Here is a 21613-nt window from a genome sequence, read left to right as displayed (position 1 = left end):
TTGATTAGCACTAGATCAAAATGATTGCAATCAAACCCAAACTTGATAAAAGGTTCACTGTCTTTTCTGGGCTCCAATGTGTATGCACTACTGTATTTCCAGAAAAACACATTTAGGTGTTTTGGCTTGATTAGAAATAGCATGTCCCAATCAAGTCTGTTTGCTGTAGTTCAAGGAAAATATATATTGTTATGCCTGAAATTGAATCCAGTCTACAAAATATTCTAGTGTGAAGCCTAACTTGGTCAGTCTGGACGTTGATCCTGCTGGAGAAACCTGCTATTTTCGCTGACCCTTCCAGTACTGCCATAGGGTAGACAGCACATGCAAATTGTTGTGCTTTAATGTCTTCCTAGAGGTTATATGTCACATCATCTTAACATTAGTGTTTACCACTATGGTTGGTTTCGTCTTCCTCAAGGAAAAAATGTTTTTCTCCTTGTAGAACTTGAAAAAAATGTCATATCTGACATGTAGCTTATGACCCTGTGGTGTATACTCAGTGGCTAGGATGTTATGCAGGATATCATAGAGCCTTAGCGCATTCTTCACATTTCCCCAATCTTTTCAATGCTTCGACTTTCAATCTAACAAGACGTTTGACGTGACAACGCAGCTGGAAGCCTCCGGAGAGGATCTGACCTTCAAGTCAAGGTTCACTCACAAAGACGCTTCAACAAGCTAATCAGGTGGGAGGAGTGTTAGGCCCAATGAGAGACACCTAAGATAATTAAGCAGTCCTTGTCATCCTATTCGGGCATCACTTTATGGGGTAGGCGGTCACAATTAGGGGTCTTACACAAACGTTGACCGTGCCCCAGGTTTTTTTCCAGGCTGCTGTGTCCTTCAGTGACAATGAAAGAGGGGGCTGTTCATTCCCAAGGGATGTAAGTGCTCTGTGAAGTGGATTTTGCTCTGCACAGCCCCCATTTTAGTTGGCCCTAGAACCCAGTGCAAATGGCTTCAAGGAATTGATTGTGCTCCACAATAGGGCACTCACTCTGAGGACCTTGTGGACAAAAAATATAAATTAATTATAAAATATAAGTATTTATTGAGACCCATACGAAACCACCATTGGCATTATGTCTTAATTTGAACTAAAATGACCTTCTGGATTTCTCCAGTTTGTAGCAACTACTTGAGTTCCCTTCAAATTCTATATTTAAGTATTCAGTATTGAATATTTAAAACTGTATCTGTATATTAACGTATAATACATTTTGATACATAACACCATATTGGTTAAGCTATCAGGTGCAAGGCAGACTTCATTCATCTGGAATATTCTGTGGACCATAACCTAATACCCTCTGGGGGAAAATTGCTTAACATGTTGATAATTTGTTTTCTTCTCAACTCCTGACCACATTAAAAAGAGCAATACCAATACTATAAACAGTACGTAAGAATTTGTAATCACCAAGCAGCAGTGTTATGATAAGTTCAGAATATGTATTTTGTAAGCAATTTTCCCCCAGAGGGTATTAGGTTATGGTCCACAGAATATTCCAGATGAATGAAGTCTGCCTTGCACCTGATAGCTTAACCAACATGGTGTTATCATAAAGACATCATAAAGACATGCATCGTATGAGTGTGGATGAATGTGGATGAATGTTGGTAAGAAATGTTGGTGGTGGTCGGAGGGGCCGTAGGCGCTGATTGGCAGCCACGCTTCCGTACCACCACCGGTTTGACTGTGTCTGAATGATGGCTGGACTCTGTAAAGCGACTTTGAGTACCTTGAAAAGCGCTATATAAATAAAATGTATTATTATTATTATTATTTTGCGTTTTTCAAGGTAGAGATACAAGAAGAGAATCCTGGTGTACCTTCGAGGTTCTATCCTTTCCGTTCACTGTCATCATTCATTTATGGAACTTTTTGTAAGAAAAAAAGAAACAGGAAGCTTTCAGATATTTCAGGAGTCTTTTTGGTTTTGATCAGTTTTTGTCAGGTCAGCGTCTTTTAAAAATGAATGAATCCATTAGAATGCACCTGCAGGTCTTGCTTGTAAATATTGTAGCATCTGGCTTTCTGTGTGCTCACCTATTTTCTGCACAATGAGGGTTATGACCACATGTTATTCATGATTCAAATTAAATTATATATTTTAAAACATTCTACCAAACACAACATGTACTATATATATGTACAGTATATTTTGTCCATAAGAGAACCGATTAACATAAAGAATACATCTGAGGGTTAGTTCAGATATATTGTGAAAAGTAAGGGTACATTCTTACTATACAGAATGTAGTACAAGTACCATAATGTCCTAGTGAAATCCGTCTGAAAACTATGTTCAGTGGGTAGATTATGAAAAGTATTTTGATGGATGCCACCATAGAGTGAACAACATACTGTGTTTCAGAAGTTTCTTTCCAAACTGCCTTGCATAAAAAGGGCATTAGATTATAATGGGTTGCTGTTGATGTTTCTATGCAGTATTTGAGAGGGTGGAATATGCCATTAGTGCAACAGTCATGAGTAAAACGCCAGTGATCTGCAGCATCTCAAAATAGAAAGCTCTTAAAATAATTTATAAAAATATATTTAATCCATGATCTAGATAATCTGTATGTAAAAGAATCCCTTTAACAGCAACCTGTGCATGTGTTTCCCAGATGGATATAAATATAATGTATTGTCGTGATGGCTATCCATCCCACAACCCATGTGATTAAATGTCATATTTGTAAATGTCCATTAGGATATTATGAAATGTCTGGTATCTTAGATTGTTACATAACCGTTAGCCATTTTTAAGCTTTTGATGAAAATGAATATGCTGTCATGGCGCTGCTTGGGTGAGAGAATAACCCTTACTCTCTGTATTAAATGACTTACGTAACTAAAGAATGAGTGCTCAATTTTCAATTAGAGAGAACAACACAGTTAGACCTATCCTGGCCCCATGATATGTGTGCTGCTTCTCTGAGCACACAGTGTTTCCATCAGGGACAAAAGTGCTGTTCTTCAGTCAGACCAGGGCAGGGTGTAATTAGGAACTGAATGCTTCTTTAAGTCAGAATGTGGTCTGCAAGCATTTCCAAAGGACAACCAGTCTTGTGGTTTGTGGTTTTATCATCAAATGCAAATTGCACAGTTGAAGAGGAGTGGCACTGACTCATGGAGTTTATAATATCCAGGAACTTCATCCGCTAAAACATTTATGCGGTGCAATATGTCAAAAGTAACATTCATGTTTTTTCCAGATAGTGGACAGGCCATTAAAAACAAGATTCGACAGAGCTATAATTTTCAAGATCCCCTTATTTTGTAGAAAAAAAAAATTAAACTTGGGGAAAGTCAAAAAGCCCTTGGGATCGCATTTTGAAAATATGCCAACAACAAGGAAGGAAATGTTAGCCTATGGTGTAAAGAAGGGCAAATGACCAAAACAAGTACATAAAACAAATATATGTCTGTATTCCCATAATACAGGCGCTTTACGGCAACCAGGGTAAATATTTTCTGTATATTATTTATCATCCATGTGATGAAGTGTGATCAGGAACGGAAAGTCTCACTTTACACACTCATTTACCCAAGAATCGCATCCCCGGTACTGATCAACCAACACAGAGCAGCAATATTATAGAACATATTCTGATTTACTGAAAGGCATAAATATGAGGCAAACCATATTTTTGTACTCGACTTTTAATCTGTGAGCTTGTGTTGACACGTGAATCATATATGTTGTCTGCTTTCAAAACTAGGAACAAGGACAAACATTTTCTGTCAATACTACATAGTTTGTCCCTGCCCCCCTCCCCACCACCTTCCTTTCCCCTCCACAAAAAAATATGTTAGCCTATCCCTAAATTACCCACGTTTTCAATATTGGTCATGTGAAATTCGCAATGACAAGCAGCAATATCCACAAAAGTGTGGATATTAGAAGTTGGGATGTTGGTTATTGTCACAGCCACAGCCGTGCCCCCCCTGTTGTTTTTGGTTTAGCCCTGTCCGAGTGTTCCTTGTCATTGTCTTCACCATCTCGTTAGCTACATTGTGTCCACCTGTGTGTCGTTTGGTTCTGTGTATTTAGGTTCCTGTTTTGTGTCCAGTCTGTCTTGTCCTTTTTGTTGTTACTGCTACCTGTCGTGTGAGTACCCTTCTGTGTCCCCCTGGTTTCGAGAATAAAACCCTTTGTTTTCAGTATGCCTCGGTGCTTTTGTGCGTTTGGGTCCAACCCCACTCACATCCTGACGGCTATTCACACCTTTGAGCTCTGTAGAATGCACCTACACTTACTGTACAGTTCTGTGTTCACTGCCCTCAGTCCCCTTAGCAATCTCCTTAGACCATTAGACCATTTGAGGTGATGTTTTTCCAAACTCAATGTCTTTCAAAAAATGTGGGTTTACCTGGTTTACTTTTTTGACTTGCTTGGAATATGGATATAATGTCATTGCGATGTTTTGTTAACATACAAATAGTCCAAACCATGAGTGTTTTAGTTCCTTCTGCTCTGACCTCCTGGGAGTCCTCCTTTCCCAGTCTCTGCTAAATTTAACAAACCAATACAATAGGAAATGGTTTTGGTTCACCGCAACCACTTTTTCTCAAAAAAGATCCATTGTATAAGATCATCCACAATCAGAACTGATGTTCATGCAGTGGAAATCAGATGTCTGTCTGTCTTGACAATGTATTTATATACCATTATTAATTACACCTACACACTGTCAATCTCTCTGCACCATAGGTGTTTAAACCTGAGTGCTGTATTGACTGTCCAACAGTTATCTGCAAATTGGGATACCATACTGATCTTGGGTCTTGTTACGTCAGCCTTTATGCAGGAAACTATTGGTCCACAGTTTGAGTATAGAATTCATTTTAGTCAGTCACCCAAGACAAACAGATGTTGCGGTCCATTTCAGAAGAGTCAGTATTCTGAGGACCCGTGGTGAAAACTCTTATATTTATTTTGCGTGTATTTATCTAATTTTCTTTTTGGCACATGCTCTGAAGTATTTAACAAATAGAATACTGTATCTTGAATGAAATGCTGTAAATAAGAATGTGCAAGTTTTCTCCATGTGAAAGTCCTATTTACTTTGGTGGTTTGGAGTACAGCCAGTGGAGACGGAATAGTTTTCCAAAAGAATCAGGGGACTCAGGATGCTCTTCTCTTATGGTTTATTACTATATGATACTTTATTGGCTGAGGTTATCTCCCCTCCTAGATTGGTTATAGTACTGTACCATGGGTACTGCAGCCATGTAAGATTGTAGCCTTTATGGTTTTGGCGAGTGCAGAGAACAATTTTTCAAAGACAGCTGTGTCCTTGAAGGCAATACTGTAATTTGCACAGATTTCACATGTTTAATGATTGTGACAGATTATAAATAGATCACGGAAGCAATGATTCATTGTAAAATGGCTGTAATGCCGTTTTGTTAGCTCATACTGTTTTGTACTGTCGGATAAAAATGTACATGCCTGTGGATGTTACATAGAATAAACTTCAGTAATTGTTCTACTATTAAGTAAATACATTTAGCACAAGAGAGAACCACCACCTTTTTGTGGGCTTGTCACTGGACTTTTCTCCTTTCTACAGAAACAAAAATGAGTGATTCAGATGAAAACGATCTTACTGTAGCTCCTCGGAAGAGAGGGCGGAATATTCTATATTGGCATGGTCACTACTGTAAACAGGTTATATCTATCCTTGTTCGCTTGTGGTGAAATGTTGTTCCATCTGTGGTTGTTTACTGTGTGAAGCCATAAATGTCTTCCTTCTGTAACCCCATTCAGAGCTTGAATTGGACAACCTTATTTCAAGCCTTAAAGTAGTGAAAATATTGATGGATCGAGGTATTATGGTTTCAGGTCCAGCAAACAGAGACCTGGTACAGTATTTGCAGTTTGATATAAAAATCTGGAAACATGCCTGTATTTCGTAGAAAAACACAAGTATCCTTGTTCCCAAATATATAAAAAAAAACATATATTCAGGTTTAGGAGGCAGTATGGTGTGGTATGTTTATTGATCAACAGAGCTGACTTTTTACTGTGGAAATACATCTTGAATTAATAATAATAGACTTATGGTCAGGCAGATGTACTTTGAGGGCAGTACTAATATAGTAAAGACTACTACAAACAACTTGCTGTTGTGACCCTGACACTGGACAATCACAGAGGGTGTTAACAAAAAGGGTACTGATCATTTGTGGTATTATTTTTTTTGTTTGTTGTTTCTTTCTTCTTTTTATCTTGCCTACCACAATTTCCCAATGGGTACGTATGTATCTATCTATATTAAAGGGCCTCTGTTGGGCCCAGTGCTGTAGTTACCTTATATAGAAGCAGTGTTTTGACGTTGACAAGGTGATTAAGTGTCTTTCTAGTTGTAGGGATGGTTTGAAAAACTGACAGCTGAACCATTTGTTAATATTTTCAAATTGTTCAAGACAGTCCTCTCCTAATATTAAGGTTATCTTTGATTATTTTCTTCAAATGCCCTTGTTGTGTGCAGGTCAATATCAGCTCAACAGCCTGAGGTGCTACAAAGAGCAGAATTTATTGTCACATAACTAAGATGACACTTGTCAAAGTCAATACAGCAATATTTGTGACTGACGCACAGTGATCCCAGAGCAAATAGCAAACCAGCCAATGGGACCTATTAGAAGGAAAACGTTTCCTTGAATGGAAAAATCACACCTGAGCTATTATTTTGCTCTCTCTCTGTGTGAAAGTCGAGACAATGTTGGGAGGTGTGAGAGGAAAAAGTTTGGTATAAAATGTATTTTTCCCCACTTTGTGGGTGTCATATCTGATTAGCACCTAATAGATACTGACCACAGAGTGGCAAAAATCACAGAATACCAGCTGGGACTATAAACAAAAGCTGAAACAGATACTGTTTAGAGAAGGAAAGAGGAACCACAAGGTATTTTATAACTCTTTGCTTCACAGGCAGTTAAGACAGGAATAAAAATATATAACCAACTTACATTAACACAAATCATCCTGACTTACAGTTGGACACATTCCCTGAGTTTACATAATTTTCAAGGCACTCTGGAAGAAAGTGTTTTTTAGGTAAATGTTGGAAGAAAATGGGGTTGATGAGATTTTGATCTTGCTTCTATCCATGCCCACCACCTACAGCTTTTGGCTGAGGTTGTTTGTGGTGGCAGGAGAAGTGCGATGCAGCTGGGTCATATTTTGATATAATTTGTTTCATCATGCTTTGTCGACTTTGTCGACATGGAATCCTGTCAGGTTGGGTTCTTGAAAAATGGGATGTGAAGTATGTAATGTTTCTCCGGTTTCATGTGTCACGTTCCATAATAGTCCCAGCATAGTGTGCTAAACAAAAACAAGACTAACCTAAATGTTGTTGTCTGTCTACACAGGTATACGCCGACGATGTTCTCACCAAAGAAGAACAAATTGGCCTGTTGTTCAAAGCAAAAGGGAAATGTGAGGGTGCAATTAAGTCCAAATACAGTATTCCTGGTGAGTATTTGTGTCAGGAGAAATATACTACATGAACAAGACATGCTGTTTGAATATTAATATACTTTCCCCCCTTCTTCAGAGAAAATATAGATGTTATATTATTATGTAATTACAGCCATGGCAAGCATATTTTTGTGTTATTGATTCCTTTACATAGTCAAACTCGTCCCATTTTTATGGGATTAGTGACACCTGCGATCCCACTACAGCAGTCTGCAGGCTAATTGCTTGCTCTGTTAACCAGGCACCAATTTAGTTATGTCATAAAGACAGCGGAGGGCATGAGAGTCGAGGCATGTTGTTTATTTGGTAACTAGAACTATATGAAACAAAAGCAATAGTAGGATATTAGCACTTGGCAGACAGACAACCAGGGTAAATAGTTTACAGATAATTGAGACACATGTCTGATCTGTGTGTGCTCTTATTCAGAATACATCAATAAGTACATTTCCTTTTTATCTTGGTATTGATTTAAATGTCACCTCTGTTTATGGCATCATATATTCACTCTAGTAATGACTACTCATGAAAGATATGTTTTTTCTTTATTCTGTGCAAAGTTTTGGGTCTAGTTTTCCTGTTTGGTTTTAGGAAGTTATGTATGAAGGATTTCCAAAGAGCAGAACTGGTACTTATTTGTGTACTTGTGGGTGTATAAAGAATGTACTTTTCGAGCAGATCCCAGCATCCTTTACTCTGTGGTCACTGTCATTTTGCCTGTGAAACTATACTAAAGAGTTTTGGATTCCATGTTCAATAAGTCCTATTATTTTCTCTTCAGCCTTGATTCATTGTGGTCTCCTTGTGTTTGGTTCTCAAGCATTCTAAAAACAATCTTCCTGAAACAAAAGCACACCACAATAAATGTTTGTTTTCAGACTAGGAATACAAAGGCTATTGCTGATGGTTTACAGTAGTTGACAGTATTTTGGCTCACAATGTTTACCAAATGTGAACAGTTTGCAGATACCCAAGGGTTTCACATTCTAGTATAAATCTGACATAAAATGCCCTCTGAGGTGGCAAACATCAAAAGTCATGTTTGCACAACAAGGTTTTCAAGTTTATGGGAAAAAAGCTAATAATTGATTTGAATCATCACTGACACTAACACTGAGCAGCAGAGCACTCAGACACACATCAGAGCATTCAAAGATGAGAGTCTAGTTTCTTCATCTGACCACCATCATCTTTAATCCATCTTGACATCTGTGGCGTGTTACTGTCCAACCTGTTTTCCACATACCTGGCAGTATATTTCCAGGGTAAAGCACTCCCTTCAGATTTTCTCCTGCAGTATTATTTCTTGCAATAATTTGAATATGATTTAAAACGTGTTACTGAATCTTTATTGTTTGATATTGATATTTACAACACTAACAGAAGAAAATGTGGAAAGTGTGATATGTCTTGCAAAATTTGATGGCAAAATGGAGACGCATTTTTGTTTGTCGAAGAGGGATGCAGCTCTGATGTCACTGGAAGTGGTTCCTGGCATCTTGGAAAAAAGGCATCCTTTTTGTGCAGTACAATGTGTGTCAGAGTGCATATTGTACCTAACCTGCATAGTAGATAGATGATACTTGTGGAGTCATTTTGACTTGTGGTCTCTGTGTTTTGCCACACATATTTCGAATCATAACACAAAATCCAAATTTGAGTAAGCACATTGAATTAAAAAGAAAATAGTTGTGTGCTTTATGCCTCAGAAAGCATGATAATTGAATTTAATGTCCTTGATTTAAGATTTCTACTTCTTGGCACTTGACTTAACCTAGGCTCATCTGGTTATTAGCATATCATCTGTCTTAATAGGTGTTTAGTCAACAGGCCTAAAGCACCTTGTAGTCCATGCTCAGCTTCCTTGCCTCTCTGCACTGTAAGCTAAACTAAAACCAATGATCCTGTAGAATGGTCGGAAACTCGTATGTGTTACAGTTTAAGATTTTTTTTGGGTTGTGTTCACTAAGAAAGGATTGTCCTTAGTTTAGAACATTGTTCGTTTTGGTCTTCTATTGTGGTCAGATCTCAATGTGCTGAATAAAACTTACAGAACAGCAACTGGATGCATTTTTGAGGACTTTGGCTTTTGGTCCAGGTTTGCCTTGCACATGTCCTGTTTGACCACCCTTGCAGTTCGCTGCCACTGTAAACCCAGTGGTTAGCCGAACTTATTATTGGAGATGTGAAACGATGACTAATTTAAATTGTTTGCAGTGTGGAGTGATTTATCAAATTGTTACAAACTGATCTTGCTTTTCCAGCTTTTGTGCTGAGGGTGAGGGCCAACCGCAATCAAGCCAAAACTCTTTTCACATTTCACGTTCAAGGACATTTTCATGTCCTGTCTGGTATTATTTCTCATTTGTTCCTTGAATACACAGGGGTCTCGAATCTTCATTGCCTTCCTTGGGACAAGGTATTCATTGAGGTAGATACTGAGGTTTGCCTGGGTAGAACAGTCAAGGGATGTGGGCTGAAGGCCCCAGACCTTGCAGAGTGTGAAAATAGCTCAGCATTCAAACCTGTGGTCTTGGTATAGAATAACATCAGCAATCATCATGAAAGCTTGCACATATCAGAACTCTGTGCAATATGTGTTTTGACATCTGCAAGCCTGAATCAAACGTGTGGTGGGAAAAGAAAACCTTATTATAAAACCTCAGTGACATCACCAATACCAAAGTCCCCCATAGTCACGTCTATATTTAAATAATGCTCATGGAAATTATATACGTGTGTGTTCAGTGTTTAATTTAAGCTTGTTGGTAGGTGGTCCTATGGTAATAAAACCTATGGCACAACCTTAGACCGATTTTACTCTCACTCTTAGGACATGCGGTCAGTGTTATTTTGAAAATGAGGTGCTCTATTTTTCTCAACACAGAATCTTCTGAAATCAGTCAAATACGCTTTGCTCTCTAATTATGCGCACCAAGTGACAGGCCATTTTGAAGGCACATAAAAAGCATGTCGTCATAGCCTCAGATGTTTCTCTCTAACTTTGATTACAGGAATAAGAAAATAATAGATCTACAGCAAAGAGAGAACAGTTTTAGTTTTATTCTTAACTAGTTATTAGTGGTAAGAGTAAGGCAGATGTTTTCAATAATAGAAAATAAATGCCAAGCCCCCAAAAAATGTTTCTTGCCAGGAATCTGTGGTAAAAGAGACCATGCTCCCACTATTGGAGGACTAGGGTTTCACAGAGACTGGCTTAGCTTAAAATTAAGAAACTTTTGTTCCAAATGAATGTACATGAATGGCTAAATGATTATTTTGTTTATGAATTAATGAAGATGCTGTTTCACTTCCTTTGTGACAGCTTTACAGTACACTATATATTGACCAAACAAGTACAGATACTGTCCTTAATTTAGCCTTCACATTGCCAGAAATGTAGTTTCAACATGTCTGCTCCTCCAACATGGTAGCTCAGTCTTACCGTCAGGGTAACATAGTCTCTTTGTTTTCCCCCAGACACTACACCACTGTTTGCATTGTTTTTACAAGTTCTTGTGGAATCTTGAGAATACGGTCCATATTGCAACCAATTAACTGGAAAAGAACAATGACGAGCATACAGTGAGGTGTTTGGGTGCTGCGGTGATGAGATCATAATTCATGATCCATGCCCATTCCCTACTACTATGGATCATTAGAAACATATTTGCTTATGCAGCTATCCAAGGAGTGTAATACTGACAGTGGAAGTGGCTGGAGATAAACATTTTGTGGACATACTTTATATTCTATTTTGTTAAATAAAGTAGCCACAGCATGGCTGTTTTGAAAAATACAATGTGGATTGTTGAGGGATTTGTTTATATTTTCTTTTATAAGGAACAGTCACAGCCCTTACCCTAAAGAGCAAGCATATACGAAGCAGCCATTCTAACCATGGTTCAGTGCTTTTTTTAAGGTCACACTTGTCTCATACTGTATTTTAACTTTCCCTAACCACCAATTGCTGTGTCTTAATTTGCATTCGAAAATACCCTCATGGCTTTAAGTGAGTTCAGTTAGTTAGTATAGTAAAAGAACACGAGGCAAACCGTAAGCACAATATTTCCTGTTACACATGAACAAAGGCCTATGGCCATGTAATGTTGGACTGAAGCAGTGAACACTCCACATCCCGGGTCTTAAATGTCACCATTGCTTATTTCTCTGCAGATGGTTTCTGCTCACCGGAATGGGATGGTATTGTTTGCTGGCCAGAAGGGGCTCCAGGAAAGCTGGTGTCCACTTCATGTCCTGAGTACATCTATGACTTCAACCATAAAGGTAAGCCAGGCATTCTCAATTTTGACATCTGAGCTCAGTCTCGATTTTATTGTCTATAAAATATAGTTCCAGCTTTTTTTTAATGACATAATTATATGATGATGTAATATTTATAAAATGTGTACCAGAAATTCAGTGATCGATAAATAGTCACACTGAGTTTGTAATACTCAAAGCATTCTAATTGGGGGACATCCATTTATTAATATGGAGTTAAAAAAAGGCTCAAACTTGTAATTGGTCAGTTGCTGCATACATAAAACTGAGGCATTGATCACAGCCCCTTGACCATGGATTACATTCAATGCAGGATGAATCAATATGTTAATAATATTTTCATTCTATTTAAATGAGAACTTTGACATCAACTTTAAGAGTCATAAATTATGCATATATTGGATTTGATATTGCCCTATAAGATTTCCTGCCCAGTTTGACTTTCATCCCTGCATTCTCATTTAGCATACCTTGAAATAAGGTATATAACAGTTTCTGACAAATCAGGGATGGAGCTCAATTATGCTCTGAGTTGTGCTTTGTTCGCAGGCCTAGCATATCGTCGCTGTGACAACAACGGAACGTGGGAGATCACAACCAGTAACAACAAGACCTGGGCCAATTACAGTGAATGTGCAAAATTCCTCTCCAACTACAAGAACGATGAGAAGGTAAAAAGGCATTGCTATCCCTAAAGTGTTTCTGGGATCCGGAAATGTCCTTTTGACAATGAAACGTCTGTCCTCCAGCACAATAGTTACAACAACAGCAAGACTGTTGTCCCAACGTTCTCGGACTGAGCGTCTTAGGAGATCCTAATACATACACTGTTTTGCACTATGCACCTACAATATACATGTTACTTTATCTACACTGTACATAACTTATTGTATTGTCTGTTTGTATTGTACCGTACTGTCTATACATAGCGTCGGTTATTATTGTAAATATGAGAGCTGTGAGAGACACCTGAATTTCCCCACATGATTAATAAAGTGCCTATCTATCTAGACAATAGCTATTGCGTGCATGTGTACATTTTAAGGGTTAGGTCGTTAGTCTTCACAGAACCTTTCGATAAGTCAGTAGCATTCGCAACACAGTGACAAAGCCTTCCTCTAAGGGACAACAGCTTTTCATTCTGAATTGACAGGATAGTTGTAAGGCACATTGTGTCAGATCAAGCCTCCTTTAGTGTCACTCAGTTGTGTCTCAATCATTAGACACCCTTGCATGTCTGCTCCTAATGACAATGTTGTGTTCATTGTCTGGCAATCCCTTTGTTAGTCTCTGAGACATTATGTAGATGCAGGGTTTTCCTTTCCTCATCTGAGGTAAAAATAGCAACCAGCTAAAGCAAAGACAACGCCAAGTGGAAAGTCTCGTCACCAGTGATTTTTTTGTTGTAATGGAAAGCAGATTTCCTTTGCTGCTGCACTCCTACATCTTTTTAGCATGAACGTTACTGGCGGTATGTAATCTATGGGACCAGAGGTTCTGTTAAAAGTATAAAACGTATTCTCAGATTATCTCTGGCTTCATTCCCCACCAAGCTGTTCTTTCTGTGTGGTAGGAATTCTGGAGTCAGTATAGATTGTGTTCAGATGGCAATCATGAGATCGATGTGTGACTGCCACTCTTGAAAGAAAATGGTGGGGTTAACAATTTGTCACTTAGCTGCCATCTTTCTGCTGTCATTTAACACTACTGTTTCAAAGTGAACGCTGTACCCTTGTCCACAGCCATCACAAAATTATTGAGATTGTTATTTTGAGAGTACTGTACTTTGAAGAAAAGATGATTTGTGCTTGATTCACTTTATCAAGAAGAAAATCCTAGGACCGATGACACAAATGGTTACTGTTTAATATGAAATAGCCTTGGTGAATAGCCATGAAAGTTGAAGGCTAGTGTTAAGGAAATTGAGGAGATGCAGATCTGCTTCATTAATGGAAAGCAAAAGAAAAACATGACATCTGAAGGTCATACACAGCATTTCTGTCAAGGCCAAAGCTGGAGGGTTTGACAGAGTAAAAGAGCATTCTGTCTATAAGCATAGACATTCTGCTTCTCCCCAGTGTATGCTATTCAAAACATACGGTATACTTGAAAAACCAACAACTGTATGGTACACAAAAGCTTGATACTTGATATCAATCTCAAACATTGCCCCCCCCACATTTAAATTCTTCTCTCCCACTTATAAAAAATAGGGTATCAACAGAAAGGATGTGGGCGGACATGGGCATATCCACATTTCGGGGCCCCCATTTCCCAGACTTCAAATGTTTATATTGATGGGATCCCAGGAATCATTGCAGCACTTTAATGAAAACTGCCTATACGCAAACCGAAAAAATCTTCACAGCACAATTACTGCACCGCCACCACCACAAGTTAGAGACCCTCCGTTTGGCAGAGAGTGGCGGTGCTAAATGATAACAGCAGTGGAGTCTCTGGTTACCTCACCCCGGGCTTGGCCCCCTTCCACAGGCTGTGTTGATCCAGAGACCCTGGTTAGAGGCCCTGCTAACCCAGCATGTCCTCTGGCTGCCTGCTCTCTGTAGTCATCGCAGTTGGAAGCCCCAGCAGCCCCACCCAGCTCGTCAGCCACATCACTCAAGCCAAATGCTGTTTTTATTAAAAGCAGTCCAGTTGCTGGAGACACCTTGGTGGCCTGGTGGCAGCTTGTTGTCACAAGCAATCATCGTTTAGGAAGCAATCAAAGTCTAAGGACCTGTATGCTAATGAAATGTTGACCTTTGGGTCCGCGCTGAGCTGGTTTTGCTTCCCTGTTTGTGTGTTGCAATGCAGTGTCCCACTGTGGGTGGTTTGGTTTGTCCAGTTGTCTGTGTTGGTGGATGAGCATAGATAGGGAGGAACACAGCTTTAGTGTTTGGAACTTTTGATTGACTAATAAAACAATGAGCACAGAACAATATAAAGTAGTTTTCGCTGATACGTCTCCAGTCATTTTCATTCTCTGCGTTTGTGTGTTTTAAATTGATGAAAATATGCTAGAATTGTATGTCCATTCAAAAGTATTTTACAATGCGGTATGTACATTGTACATTTTTGTACTCTAGTGGTGTAATGTTTCCAGACTTGTCAAGCTATTTCTTTCTCATTTCTCCTACCACAGGAAGTCTTTGACCGGCTGTATCTCATTTATACGGTGGGCTACTCCATCTCTCTGGGATCACTTATGGTGGCTGTAGTCATCTTGGGATATTTCCGGTGAGTGGTTTTTGTCTTTGGAAAACTCAAATCAATAGCCTCTTAGTTCATAGACAAGGGAACTATACCCGGGGTCAGGGATTAAGGATAGAGTGACGGATAGAAAACCCCCCAAAATTAAATTGGGTGCTGAGCACAGCATCTAAACACATTTGTTCATTCTTTTACTGTTTAACTTGTAGATTAGAAGCATGGAAATTCCTGTAATGAAGTCCTTAACATGTTTACATAAGTGCTTGGAATAATGCTACTGTAGTACTCTATAAAAGAAAGAGAGGAAGCGTGCAAAATCACCACATAGCCCACCTTTGCCTTTTGCATGCACGTTTGACTTTTAAAGAGATTAGGGATGCTCATCTTTGAGGTTGTTGCCTCAAGGCCTGTGTGGAACACACGCTCAGTCTTGTTGACATTTACATTCTTTGTTATTTCCTTACGCATTGATTTCAGGATTTGGAAATTCATCAGAAAACATTAGTTGTTGTTTGTGTCAGTCTGTCTACTTTACATTTTTGCATAATGACACAAGCAAATATTGTCTTTAAGTGTCTTCTAAGTGAGAGGCTCTCATCTGAAAAGGGATGCCAGGACACTATAGTGTCACTAATGTACAAAATGTTCCCAAAGTGTCTCACAGCAAACAAAGCAACTTTCAGGTAACATATAGCATAAATTAGTCTTCTCACACAAGGTTGCATTCATCATCTGTCCATTCAAACAGTCGATCTTTTCATATCTCCCCTCCACTGATTAATGCAAGGGAACTTCTCCATTATTTGTTCATTTTGTTTAGCGGAGGGAGTATCAGAAATCAGTGCGGAAAGATTTGTTTACCGGTGCTATGGCAGACGTGCCTTACCAAGGGTTTGGACGGAGCAGCCTTTTAACACTGCTCCAAACAGGCACCAGGAAGCCTATGAGTTTAATGGGGAATCCCAGGAGCCTTCTGCTGCCGTCCCTGCAGCACTCTGCAGAGCACTGCAACCTTCTGCTGCCGTCCCTGCAGCACTCTGCAGAGCACTCCAGCCTTCTGCTGCCGTCCCTGCAGCACTCTGCAGAGCACTCCAGCCTTCTGCTGCCGTCCCTGCAGCACTCTGCAGAGCACTCCAGCCTTCTGCTGCCGTCCCTGCAGCACTCTGCAGAGCACTCCAGCCTTCTGCTGCCGTCCCTGCAGCACTCTACAGAGCACTGTAGCCTTCTGCTGCCGTCCCTGCAGCACTCTGCAGAGCACTCCAGCCTTCGCTGCCGTCCCTGCAGCGCACTGCAGAGCACTGTAGCCTTCTGCTGCCGTCCCTGCTGTGCACTGCAGAGCACTCCAGCCTTCTGCTGCCGTCCCTGCTGTGCACTGCAGAGCACTGCAGCCTTCTGCTGCCGTCCCTGCTGTGCACTGCAGAGCACTGCAGCCTTCTGCTGCCGTCCCTGCTGTGCACTGCAGAGCACTGCAGCCATGTCTCCCCTTCAACATGTCAGCTCTTAAACCATCAGACATGGGAGTTCATAAATGTTGTTTGCAGGGGGGGGGGGGGGTCTACAAGATTCATTATCCCCCCCACACCTTTCAAATCAATAGACCCTGAGGACAGCTTGTCAAGTAGCCATGTCTCTAATGAGCGGAATGGGTTGGATAAATAATGAGTAGGAACTGATTAGACTGACAGTTGTTTTCATTAAATCTAATGATGACCAAACCTGATGAGAAAGTCAATCTTAATTAAATTATATAACCATTTTCCTACTAAATACTGAAATATACCAAAGGATAAAATGCGAAGGAATTATGTTATAGGATAGAGCTAATTTGTTTTGTTTAGGATAACCTGTAATCAGGTTGACACAGTTGGTTTCCTCAAAAGCTCCATCCATTTCCTAAGGTTTCAAAAGGATGTTTTGCAAAAGATCTGACAGATAAACATTTGCTTGTCTGGGAGGAAATTCTCATGCTTTTGGATCTGCACAACATATGCTTGCAATTGAGTTTTTACAGCTCACTTTGAGCCCTGCAATTCAATATTTGTGCTTTTCAAGCCTCTAAAACTCAAGAATGTGTTACACTCAGCACAGAATTCAGCTGGCTCTAATTAGGATGCGTATTGTTCAAAAGTGTGAAACACACACACACACACACTCTCACACACACACTCTCTCACACACACACACACACACACACACACATCTGAAGACTGCAGATGAGGTTTAACTTGTATCCGTATAATGCCCCCTTGGCTTGTCTTTTTTCAATCCATCCATCCTGTGGTGATTGTCAGGTGTGAAAAGGGAATGTGATGTCAGAAAGAGCCTCTGATAATGTATGTCACAAAGCCAACACCCTTGTTTCAGTTAATGAGACCTTTCCATTTCTTTTTTACCTGTAGACGGTTGCATTGCACCAGGAACTACATCCACATGCACCTGTTTGTGTCCTTCATGCTGCGGGCCATCAGTATCTTCGTGAAAGACGTGGTCTTGTATTCTGGCTCGGTCTTGGAGGACATGGAGCGCGTCAGTGTGGAAGATCTCAAGTCCATCACTGAAGCACCTCCAGCCAATAAAACCCAGTTTGTAAGTACAGAGGACACAAACCCTGACTGGGAGAAATACAGTACAGGTTCTGTTATTTCTTTAAGCACTGTAATTCTGTTTTTACAATCGTTGTTGGAGATGCTTTGGTTGCACTGTACCATAAGAAACATAATCCTGGGATGATTGTGTATCTGTTGCTTAGGAGCGTTTCGTTGAGCATTTGGTACATATGACTCACCAACATTGTCTAATGTCTTATTGTCTCATTTCTAAACAGACCAAACCAATGGCAGGGCATTTCTATACTAGTAAAACATGGTTGCAACACTGAGACCAATGAGAGGAGGAAAAGATATTCAAGATGATTAGCTGTCATGAGCCTCTGGTAGAGGATCTGTAGATAGAATATGCAATCCAGATCATTCAGCAATGTGCACACTGCAGCTTGATATACAAAGGCTGGCTTCCCTTATGGCCCTCTCACAATCAACAAGGTGCACTTGTGATGTGAACGTCCACTGTGATGTTAGGACATCTCGACATGAACGTGCTGGATGAACATGAACGGGATTAGCACGAGTCCTACTGTAACTGAGGTCCGTGGAAGAGAACATGTATGAGGATGCCATTTACAGTGGTTATGTGGGACACAGTACATTCAATGTTGTACTTGTGCCTGTCAGTAATAACTCATACTAGATTTGTTGTGTATAATGAGATAATAAAGGTGCATTTTGATGTGTCTCAGATTGGCTGCAAGGTGGCTGTGACCTTGTTCCTGTACTTCTTGGCCACTAACTACTACTGGATCCTGGTGGAAGGCCTTTATCTTCACAGTCTCATCTTCATGACCTTCTTCTCTGACAGGAAGTATCTTTGGGGATTTACTATGATTGGTTGGGGTAAGTGTTCCCCATCACGCCACACATTCTAAGATAAAGCATCTGATCTGTCAGAAGACAAACATATGCATTTCTTAGAAAACAGATTTTCTCCAATGATTCATGTAGGCTCGGTGTTCTAAAGAACAAGGGAAATGATTAGGCTTTGTTGTGTGACAAAACAAGGCAAACTCTGAAGCTGAGATCAAAGATGTAAGCCCACAGCCCCTGCATTGTACACACTGTGCGTGTTACTTCTATATCAGCACAGCGCATACAATGTGGATGCTGTGCTGCCCAGTTCTCTCAAGTAAAGGTAAAAAAGACAATGCTACATAATTGTCGGCAATATTATGCCACAGAGCCTGCCGCATTTCTGCAGGAGTTGTCAAATGGAGATGTGTGTCATCGTGTTGTCCTCTTCCTCAGGAGTTCCAGCTATGTTTGTGACAGTTTGGGCAAGTGTTCGAGCCACCTTGGCAGACACAGAGTAAGTGACTGACTGGTACAATAACAAAGAGATAACCGTTTTGCTTATGTTAGTGCTGAAAGCATATTCACAATAATGGTTCATCGAAAGGCTGAAGTTCACCTGCAAAGGTGCACACTGTGAGAGAAATACTTCATGTGGCAAATGGTTGAAAGACCAACATACAGCACATAATTATTGACAATTACCAAGACCTCCTTGTGTGTTTTTCTATATCCTCATCCAAGGCTTCAGAACCACCAACACAAACCTACCTAGAGAGCATACATAATTATACCTTTTGCATAGTCTATTTTTTTCGATAAATGCCTTGTTTATCCCTCACAGGTGTTGGGACCTAAGTGCTGGCAATTTGAAATGGATAGTTCAGATACCCATCTTGACTGCTATCGTGGTAAGTGAACCCACGACAGGTTTCCTCCTGCTTCAGACTGTTTGAGCATGCTTGTACACCACAATCAGGAGCGTCATTATCCACCATTTTGATTGGGGCGTTATTAAACTTGCTGTCATTTGCCTCACATTTCCCCTTCAGGTGAATTTTCTGCTGTTCCTGAATATAATCCGAGTTCTGGCAACCAAGCTAAGAGAAACCAATGCCGGCAGATGTGACACACGACAGCAGTACAGGTATGAAGCTGCACCTGTTTCTGACAGTCCTCTCTTGATTTGTCAAATTAAAAAAGGAAGATGGCTCGGTGATGCGTACAATGACGCCAATCTCTGCTGGGATTAATTTCCTTTGCAGGAAACTGTTGAAGTCGACCTTGGTGCTGACGCCTCTGTTTGGGGTCCACTACATTGTGTTCATGGCCATGCCGTACACAGAAGTTACCGGGGTTCCTTGGCAGATCCAGATGCACTACGAGATGCTTTTCAACTCTTTCCAGGTACGGTGGCGACTGTGGTACACGTGGGAAACTGCCGACAAATCCTGAGAAGGTTGCTGGCACATTTTTTTCCTGCCCAGTGCTAACACACTTCTTACTAATCAAGAGCTGGATTATCATGTGATTGGCTGAAGAATTTGCTCTGTTAATAGGACAGGTTCAGTCCTATGGGCCCCCCCAAGAATGGAGTTCTGTATCTGCATAAATCAATGTGGAACTGCACTGGCTGTGGCAGCACTTATGATGATGTGATCACAGTAGAATGTTAGGAATAAGAGAGAGCTATTTCAATCAAATATGTTTACTACGCTTACTGTACTGATTCAGAATTTGGTCCATTTTATGTCTGGAAAAATCTTTGACATCATTGTCATGCTTTTTCTGTGGATGTTTTTTCTTTGTAGGGATTCTTTGTTGCAATTATATATTGCTTCTGCAATGGCGAGGTAAGTACTTGGTTGTTTCTAGTTTCCAACCCTGACAGGAGGAACATGCCAGATATTTACTGTAGTCCTGTCTTTCTTTCTTGCGTTAGGTGCAAGCAGAGATCAAGAAGTCCTGGAGTAGGAGGACGCTAGCCCTAGACTTTAAGAGAAAAGCTCGGAGTGGCAGTAACACATACAGCTACGGACCCATGGTGTCACACACCAGCGTGACCAACGTCACCGCTCGCGGGCCGCTGGCCCTGCACCTCACCACGCGACTGGGGCCCGTCACCGTTAACGGCCACCGGAACCTACCGGGCTACGTGAAGAACGGCTCTGTGTCGGAGAACTCGATCCCGTCCTCGGGGCAGGAGTTGCACGTCCCCGAAGAGGAGCCGTCCAACGCCACACAGCGCTCCTGCGAGGAGGAGAAACCTTCGCCCGTGGTGGAGGAAGAGAGGGAGACGGTCATGTGACCGTGCCTGTTTAAACTCGCCACCAGGAAGGCACGTCGTCAGGGCTGAGTCATGAAACAGCACGGAGCATCTCAGGATGTTGTGTGGGGATGACTGTGTTCACACTGCCAGTTATTCTCCTGTGAATCAAGCCAGGACTTGCAGGATGGGATGAGGCTCTTGGCTCAAGGGTGTATCGATGTGTGAGGCGGGTCACCAATACAATCACCTTCTCCATTCTAGCAGAGACTCTGCTCTGAGACAGCGTCCATCAGCCACACAGATCAACTGTTGGCTGAGAACAGAATAGAGCAATTTCACGGCTGTTTCTCATTGACGTTATTGTGTCACTGGTAGGATGAATACAATCTTGTAGCTCCTTTAGTTTTCATCGTCAAGTATTTTTACTACTCTGCTCATGGAATTAGAATCACATTGTCTGTTCTTCGTAGTTCCAATACCTTACAGTATATAAAGCTCAATCTCAGATATTGTAGATTTGATATATATATATATATATATATATATATATATATATATATATATATATATATATATATATATATATATATATATATATATATATATATATATACTCTCGCTTACTTTTACAGAGAGAAGCAGCAGGGTTCAGGTTCATTGTTAGCATTTGTTAGATAGTGAGTACATCACTGTATATGCAGGTGAGAAGAACACTTAATCTTTTCTAAAGTATTGGAATCATGTACTCCAAGGTCATGGAATATTTCTCTATTGTCTCATACAGGACAGAACTCACTGGTTTGAATTTGTCGTAAACCAAATCCACTTCAATGTAAAAGGGAACATGACTCAGGGAACCTAGATCTGCCATTACTGTGTATCAGTTTTAGGTACTCTGCACAGTACTGTAGTTTCAGAATGGTGTAAGTGTTCAAAGCCCATGGGGC

At 40.4% G+C, this 21613-nt stretch overlaps 1 protein-coding gene across 1 annotated transcript; it reads left to right on the top strand.

Annotated features, from left to right (window-relative positions):
- The first annotated feature begins 1978 nt into the window (after positions 1-1978).
- On the top strand, positions 1979-21234 carry pth1r (parathyroid hormone 1 receptor). Its single transcript, XM_084707254.1, has 14 exons — positions 1979-2036; positions 4084-4091; positions 7394-7496; positions 11679-11789; positions 12336-12457; positions 14929-15023; positions 17396-17582; positions 18292-18445; positions 18854-18914; positions 19242-19308; positions 19450-19544; positions 19663-19804; positions 20209-20250; positions 20340-21234. The coding sequence occupies exons 1-14, from the start codon at positions 1979-1981 to the stop codon at positions 20703-20705; spliced, it is 1611 nt and encodes a 536-aa protein (XP_084563380.1). The 3' UTR covers positions 20706-21234.
- Positions 21235-21613: the final 379 nt, after the last annotated feature.

Source organism: Hypomesus nipponensis, chromosome 10 (assembly GCF_054491055.1).
Source record: "Hypomesus nipponensis isolate SF chromosome 10, ASM5449105v1, whole genome shotgun sequence".
Taxonomy (NCBI): Eukaryota; Metazoa; Chordata; class Actinopteri; order Osmeriformes; family Osmeridae; genus Hypomesus; species Hypomesus nipponensis.
The sequence above is the reverse complement of the archived record's forward strand: the minus strand, read 5'-3'. Positions and strand labels throughout refer to the sequence as shown.